This window comes from Pinus tabuliformis, chromosome X, assembly GCF_031772625.1.
Source record: "Pinus tabuliformis cultivar Carrire ecotype Pingquan chromosome X, CPIR1, whole genome shotgun sequence".
NCBI classification, from domain to species: domain Eukaryota; kingdom Viridiplantae; phylum Streptophyta; class Pinopsida; order Pinales; family Pinaceae; genus Pinus; species Pinus tabuliformis.
In genome coordinates this window covers 1,148,143,284-1,148,151,848 of record NC_142308.1, presented here as the reverse complement: position 1 = coordinate 1,148,151,848, position 8,565 = coordinate 1,148,143,284, and the positions used below count along the sequence as shown (strand labels likewise).

General features: G+C 38.6%; 1 protein-coding gene across 1 annotated transcript; it reads left to right on the top strand.

Annotated features, from left to right (window-relative positions):
- The first annotated feature begins 1,317 nt into the window (after positions 1–1,317).
- LOC149143955 (ABC transporter C family member 10-like) lies at positions 1,318–8,048 on the top strand. The gene is given in 14 exon segments (XM_089448550.1): positions 1,318–1,797; positions 2,028–3,859; positions 4,125–4,394; positions 4,489–4,809; positions 4,957–5,043; positions 5,223–5,828; positions 5,956–6,120; positions 6,224–6,397; positions 6,399–6,519; positions 6,620–6,834; positions 6,946–7,251; positions 7,351–7,414; positions 7,533–7,772; positions 7,921–8,048. Coding segments are annotated over 14 exon segments (4,545 nt in total). The 5' UTR covers positions 1,318–1,781.
- Positions 8,049–8,565: the final 517 nt, after the last annotated feature.

Here is an 8,565-nt window from a genome sequence, read left to right as displayed (position 1 = left end):
ATATATATATATATATATATATATATATATATATATATCTGAGACTGTATAACAAAACATAAGTTTACGAAAAAACAAAACTTAAAATTATATATAACTTAGCTAGTATATATAATTACGCCGTAAGGCGTTTCCCTCTGAAATGAACTCCCCCAAATGCCTTTCTGTCTTAATCGTAGCCGTTAGATCTTTTGTTAGACGATTGAACAAAAATCAGCCGTCTAATTTAATAAAAAATGTTTTAAAACATTAAAAAACACCTTAAAAAAAACGTAATGCTATTAGTTATCGAACCGTTTACCCTAACCACGTTATCGAACTCGTCCTGCGCGCAGATATCCGCGTTTGATGCAGAGTAGGGTAGGGGTGTTGAGGAGGGCACAGGTGGAGTCGCTCCAGAGGAGGGCGGGGACCTGCAGTGAAGGGTTCATGTAGAGGACGGCGTAAAAATGATGACGAGGCCTGCAGAGGAGGCTGCATGAGGGCAAGAATCGATCCCTGGACCTGATGACAGTGGCGTCGCGCGGAGCTTCAGAGTGTATTTGTTTTGAATACACTTCGTCAAACTGCTAATAGATCAGAAGCTGATCTGCTATTGGTTTTAGACTGGTAGCGCAGAGTAAACGCATTTGATTCAGTAAAATTGTTTGTTAATGCTTGTTATTCATGCAGGTCACTTTATTTCAGTGTCTTATGTGATTGCTTCCATTGATATTTACAGATTTGGGTTTTGGATTCATCCCCAAGTTGTTGATAGAATTGCAGACTGTCACAGGGGAAAGTTGTTATAGTTTTGCTTGATTTGTGATACATGGGTCTTCTTCTCTGTGGCACCCATTGGGTTTATAAGGTTGTCTTGTTATTGTGAATGGAATTTCTGTTTATACCTAGCCAGGCTTCATGACACTGTATTGAAAGAGTACATGTTGTTATAGTTTTGCTTGATCTATGATACATGGGTCATCTTCTTTATGGCACCGATTGGGTTTGTAAGGTAGTCTTGTTATTGAGAATGGAATTCCTGTTTATGTCTAGCCGGGCTTCATGACATTGTATTGACGGGGTGTAGTTTTTTCTTGATAGTTTACAGATTTGGGTTTTGAGTTTAATCTCAACTTGTTGAAAGAACTGCAGATGGTCAGGTTGGGATAGTTTTGCTTTATTTGCATACAAGGGTGTTCTGTTTTTTATTTTAGGGTGGACAGGGCACCCATGTCACATAGATTCAGAAGGTTGTGTTGTCCAAGATGTTTACTAGGAACAGAATTTCTATTTAAGAGTAGCCAAGGTTCGTTACACTGTTTTGGATCAGTATACTTTGGCGTCTTTGCCTCCATTAAATGTATCAGTATAGAGCTTGGACAGGCCTGATGTGACCTGACTTGAATAATCTGTAACAGAGTATGGTTTCTAGTCTGATTGGGGAAAGTACTCTGTGACAGAGTATGGTTTCTGTCTGATTGGGGAAAGTTCAGTTCTCTTGGCTGATTGAGTTTTTCCCTTATTGCCTTGAGTAGTCGATTAGGAAACTCAGGGAGCATTCGGGAGACTGCAGAAGTAGGAGGTTCATGCATTGGGCATAGGAAAGAGCTTAACAATTTATGTAGTTTAATGGTGTACTACTTTTAAAAGCTTCTGAGAGGAGAATATGATAGGACAAAACCATCAATAACTTGTTTTCAGACAGTGCAGACTCCCCAATCCACATTGAGAATGTCAGTGACCCAACTCTAAATCAAAATATCAAAAACATTCATTCGGATGTGGTTTACAGAACAAGGATGGCAATATTTACAGGTAATCTCATTACTCTGATTATATTTTTTATTTTCAGTCTGAGTTATCCTGTTTCTATTGTTTGAAATCACGGATTTTGCAACAAAATGGGTAGCATGGCCCTGGTCGTATGGCATATATATAATATGATATTCATATGTTTATAAGATTGTTATGGTAGATGAAATTTGTCAAGAACTTCTACAATTTTTTTATTAATTGTCTTGCATTGAATTGATTTATCAACCCAGAGCTCTGGAACAACTTTTGTGGCACCCCAAATGCATTGTCCCCTGCTCAACGCTGTGAAGAGAACTGCAGTTTACCCCTATCTCTCTACTCTGAATTACTACACACGTTCCATTTGACCTCATGCAGCAAACATGCTCTGATCGCATTCATACATTTAGTCTTCTTGCTAACATTTTGGTCCATTGTTCTCATCAAGTGGGTAAGGTGGATGAGCATACTGAGAAATGTGAAACCTCGAAAGCCATTTCGCACATGTGTTGCAGTGATAAATATTATTTTGGGTGCGATTAATTTGGGATTGGGGATTTGGCTTTTACAAGAGAAATTGGGAAATGGGTTTGATTTAACTCCCTTGCACGAATGGCTTGTACTTTTAGTGCAAGGATTGGCATGGTTTACACTCGGATTAACAGTAACGAGTGGGCTAATGCAGTCTGTAACAACATTTGTGCGTGTTTGTTGGATCGTGTCATTTTTTCTCGAAATAGTGGATTGTGTTTCAGCTGGACTGGATTTCATCAATGACAAAGAGCTTCCCTATGGCACTATTCTCTCCCTTGTTTCATGGCCAGCATGTTGCTTGATGCTCATTTGTGCTGCGAAAAAGGATTTGAAGAGTTCAGAGGATGATCTTCTGTCAGAACCCTTTCTAGGCAGGGATTACCGAAATCATGGGTATCTCAACTCCAGCCAAAGGTTTTCTGAGGAAGATCAGATAACATTGAAGTTAAATTCCATTGTAACTCCTTTTTCCAAGGCAGGATTCTTCAGCAGGATAACATTTTGGTGGTTGAATTCTCTTTTGTCCAAAGGAAAGAAGAAGCCTCTAGAAGAAGATGATTTGCCTTGTGTGTGTGGAGATGATCAAGCAAAGAATAATTATACAACATTTACAGAAGAACTGTTGAGGCAAAAACAGAAAAACCCATTTGGCACTCCATCAATTTTCTGGGCTTTGGTTTGCTGTCACTGGAAAAATCTGGCAAGGACTGGGTTCTATGCTTTTCTCAAAATACTTACTCTGTCTTCTGGACCACTTGTTTTGAATGCTTTTATTGGATTTTCAGAAGGTAGACAGTCATTCAAATATGAAGGATTTGTTTTGGCAGGAACACTCTTTATTGCCAAGACCATAGAGTCCATATCTCAAAGGCAATGGTATTTTGGCACTAGATGGATTGGTCTGCAAATGCGCTCTTCACTCATTGCAGCAATTTATTAGAAACAACTAAAGCTGTCCAATGAAGCTAAACAGGTACATACAGCTGGAGAAATCATGAATTATATGGCGGTAGATTCTTATCGTATTGGCGAACTTCCTTTCTGGTTTCATCAGACTTGGACAACAGTACTCCAACTTATATTTTCTTTAGGCATCCTCTTCCATGCAATTGGATGGGCCACAATTTCGGCCTTGGCAGTTATCATCATTACCGTTCTTTTTAACTCTCCATTGGCAAAGTTACAACATAAGTTTCAAACTGAACTCATGTCAGCCTAGGATCAGCGGTTAAGGGCTACCACAGAAGCTCTGGTGCATATGAAAGTACTAAAATTGCATGCATGGGAGGAACGCTTCAAAGAAAGTATTGAGAAGCTGCAAAAGGTAGAGTTTATATGGCTATCTGCGGTTCAGTTTCAGAAAGCCTATAATTCACTGTTGTTTTGGTCATCTCCCGTTTTGGTTTCGACTATAACGTTTATAACCTGCTATTTTTTAAAAATTCCTCTTACTCCAAGCAACGTTTTCACGTTCATAGCCACTTTGCACCTTGTTCAAGAACCAATTCGACTAATGCCTGATGTAATTGTTGTTATCATTCAAGCAAAGGTCTCATTAAGTCGTATCATCAAATTTCTTGAGGCTGCTGAATTACAGGATCAGGTGGTTGATTGTGTATTTCTTCAGAACTCTGACCACTCTCTTCTTATCAGTTCTGCAACACTAAGTTGGGATTCCAATTCATCAAAGCCCGCATTGAGAAACATAAACTCTTACTCCAAGCAACGTTTTCACGTTCATAGCCACTTTGCGCCTTGTTCAAGAACCAATTCGACTAATGCCTGATGTAATTGCTGTTATCATTCAAGCAAAGGTCTCATTAAGTCGTATCATCAAATTTCTTGAGGCTGCTGAATTACAGGATCGGGTGGTTGAGCGTGTATTTCTTCAGAACTCTGACCACTCTCTTCTTATCAGTTCTGCAACACTAAGTTGGGATTCCAGTTCATCAAAGCCCGCATTGAGAAACATAAATATGGAGGTTAAACATGGCCAAAAATTGGCAATTTGTGGAGAAGTTGGATCTGGAAAATCAACTCTTTTAGCTGCAATACTTGGAGAAGTACCAAAGTTAAGGGGCAGCGTGAGTATGAATTATTTACCTCCTTACCTTAACATTGTCAACCATTTAAATTGATTGATTCTCTTTCTTATTGTTCTCAACCCTGCCTCTGCAGTTGCAAGTCTGTGGCACCCTCGCATATGTTTCTCAGACTGCATGGATTCAAACTGGAACAGTACGAAACAACATATTATTTGGGCGTCCCATGGACGAGCAGAAATATCAGGAAGTTATCCTCAAGTCTTCGCTGGATAAAGACCTCCAAAATCTTCCCTTCGGTGATCAAACTGAAATAGGAGAAAGAGGTGTCAATCTCAGCGATGGCCAGAAACAGCGGATACAACTTGCTCGTGCCTTATATCAAGATTCTGATATTTATCTATTGGATGATCCTTTCAGTGCTGTTGATGCTCATACAGCTACTAGCCTGCTTAAGGTTAATATGGCGATTTCCTTCTAATATAAAGGTTTTTAAAGTTATTATGTAGCTGTTACTAATTTGCTTGTTGCACCTTTATACAACAATGATTTTCATTTTCTTTAGCTTCCGCAGATCCTATTAATCACGGATTTTGATGTGTAGGAATACATAATGGGAGCACTGTCAAACAAGACAGTAATCCTTGTAACACACCAAGTTGATTTTCTCCCGGCATTTGATGCTATTCTGGTTAGTAAACAGTTGTCCTAGCCATGTGGAAGCTGTTTGTTTGCTTGTATACAACATTTTGACGAAGTTTTTTAACAGATTGCACATAATTATAACTCCTGTAATTTTAACATATCTAATGCTCATAGCTTTGGCAATTTTTCTTTGAATTTCTACACTAAAGTTTCTCTCTTTTGTAGTTGATGGTAGATGGGGAGATTCATCAAACTGGGAAATATCAGGAACTGTTGGTCTCGAGTGAGGTATTTAGGGAGCTTGTGAATGCACACAAGAATACTGTTGGTTCCAATGAATCAGCAGCCACGATGCCATCCACAAAAGATGAACCGATTAATGACGAGAGAGAAATTCAAAGGAGCAAATCACAGAAAGAACGATTGATTTCAAATAGAGCTCCCAAGGGGGATCAACTAGTTAAAAGGGAAGAGAAGGAAGTTGGGGACACTGGTTTGAAGCCATATATTGACTATTTGAAACAGAATAAAGGTTTCTTATATTGTTCTTGTGCTGGTCTCGGTCATCTTATATTTCTGATTGGGCAGATTTCGGGAAATATTTGGATGGCTGCAAAGGTGCAAAGTCTTCAAGTCAGTGTATTAAGTTTAATAATAGTGTACTCAGCCATTGGGTTCACATCTATATTGTTCTTATTCCTTCGGTCATTGCTTTGTGTTATTTGGGGGCTTGAGGCATCAAAGTCCTTCTTTTCTGAGCTTCTGAGTTCTTTATTCCGAGCACCAATGGCATTTTTTGATGCAACTCCATTGGGAAGAGTTCTGAGCAGAGTAAGTATTTTATGTAATCACCATGGACTTCCTTCTTTTCTTTTCGGTCCTTAAAACAAAAAGTGAAATTTGATGTACATCAGGGTAGTAAACTACTGACATTTATCTTCCCCACCTCCTTTTTCAGGTTTCTTCAGATTTCAACATTCTCGATGTAGACATTCCTTTCTCTTTTGTCTTTGCCATGTCGTCTACCATGAATGCTTATAGCAGTCTTGGAGTTGTGGCTGTTGTCACATGGCAAGTTTTGTTTGTAGCCATTCGAATGATTTATTTGACCTTTAAACTCCAGGTAAAACGCCACTTCACGCAAGTTTCTTGAGAAGACTCTGTACTTCACTATGAATATTGTGAGAGAAGCTATAATTGATTTTTTGTTTGTTCAATTTAATCAGAAATACTATTTTGCCTCTGCTAAAGAACCGATGAGACTGAATGGTACAACGAAATCACCTATTGCAAATCATTTTGGCGAGTCCATAGCAGGAACAATGCCCATTAGGGCTTTCAAGGTTGAGGATCAGTTCTTAAAGAAGAACTTAGACCTTATTGATAAAAATTCGAACCCGTTTTTTCTATAGTTTCTCGACACATGAATGGTTGATTCAGCGTCTAGAGATGTTAAGTGCAACTGTTCTTTGCTCCTCTTTGCTTGCTATGGTTCTACTCCTAAAGGGCAGCTTCAATCCTGGTATGGACGATGAAACTAAGGGTCGTCTGTGGGAGATATCCGCTGTTACTGGATGCTTTTATGTATACGATGATGATGCCTAAAATTTGAACTAGTGCAGGTTTTGTTGGGATGGCACTATCATATGGTTTGTCATTGAACATGTCATTGGTTTCCAGTATTCACATCCATTGTACACTTGCAAACTACATTGTTTCTGTAGAACGCATCAAACAGTACATGCACATCCTTAGTGAGGCACCAGCTGTTATAGAAGATTGCAGACCACCAGATAGTTGGCCCTCGCATGGGAAGGTGGAATTGCAAGACTTGAAGGTACCTGAGTTGTGCATTCCAACAAGATGAATGTGTTAACATTTATTTTTTTAACTAAAATTTGAATGGTTTATGATGTTTGCAGTCGAATATATTTTGATATGTGTGCAGATTAGATATAGAGCCAACAACCCCCTTGTTTTACGGGGCATTACATGTACATTTGAGGGAGGGCAAAAGATTGGCATTGTTGGGCGAACAGGAAGTGGGAAGACCACTCTCATTAGTGCTATTTTTCGATTAGTGGAACCTGCAGGGGGTAGAATCCTTATAGATGGTTTGGATACTACCTCTATTGGGCTTCATGATTTGCGGTCGCGCCTTGGGATTATTCCTCAAGAACCAACTCTTTTTCGAGGAACTGTTCACTTCAACTTGGATCCATTATCTGAGCACTCAGATTTGACAATTTGGGAAGTATGTAAATGCTATTCAACATAACATCTCATTGAATTTATCATATGTGGAATGACAATAGTAAATAATGCTTTGAATTTATTTTCTTTCTTTATTAAGGTTCTGAACGAGTGTCAACTTGGAGACATTGTAAGAGGGAAGGTGGATGGCCTAGATGCACCAGGTAAATTTTGTATTAAATATATATTTTTAAATGTCATGGAATTCTTTGACATGAGGCCAAGAATTTGGTTGTTAGATTTGCAAGTTTTTCGTGGCACTAAAATATCAATAAAATGCAGTGGGGGACGATGGAGAGAATTGGAGTGTAGGACAAAGACAATTATTTTGTTTCAGACGTGCATTGCTAAGGAAAAGTCGAATCCTTGTTCTAGACGAAGCAACAACATCAATAGACAATGCTACAGATGCCATTCTCCAGACAATAATTAGAAAGGAATTTGCAGATTGCACTGTAATTACCGTTGCACACAGGATACCGACTGTTATGGACAGTGACATGGTGGTTGCCATCAGTGATGGTAAGGCCCTGTAATTGTATCTTATCTCTGTGCTGTATGCATGGATTGGTTTCAACTGAATTTGTTGCAGTTGAGGAAATGGACAGTAGTGAAAGTGAGTCTATTCATTTCTACCTAATTTGAATGCTTTTGATTTGAATTCATGTAGGTGAGATGGTGGAGTGTGATCATCCATTGAAGCTGATGGAAAGGGAAGGATTGTTATTTAGAAGGCTTGTGATAGAGTATTGGTCCCACACATCAAATGCTCTTCTTCATTCAACAAGCACTAAATGAATAACCTTTCCGTCTCTCTGCCCAAATCATGAGATCTTTGGTCGATGCTTTAACTCTTGCATGAAGGGCTAATTGTAGCATTGGTGACCTTATTGTTCAATTGATGTATTCTCGTGTTAGATAAGATCTCATTGTAACAACGATCAAAATGATGGGTCTACGAAAATCTGGGAGGCCAGTTGTTTAAAATTAGCTCATCTGTTGTTGCAACCTGAATTTTCGTTCATAAAAAAATACTTTGAACAATGTTTTTTTGTGCACAAGGACCTGAAAAAGTCTCTGTTGAAATTTTTAAGTCTAACCTGTTAGAAATTCTTCCTGCACTATCTGGTTTATTTCACCTACTTGTTTAAATTTTTAACAAGTTATTTAACCATATAAATACTGAAAATAAACACAAATGCAGTCTCAACCATCTAAAAATCATCAACAGAAAGAATAGACAAACACACAAGTGACACCATTATTTTTGGACAATCTTCCCCGGAAAAACCCAACTTGGGAAAACTAGTGCAAC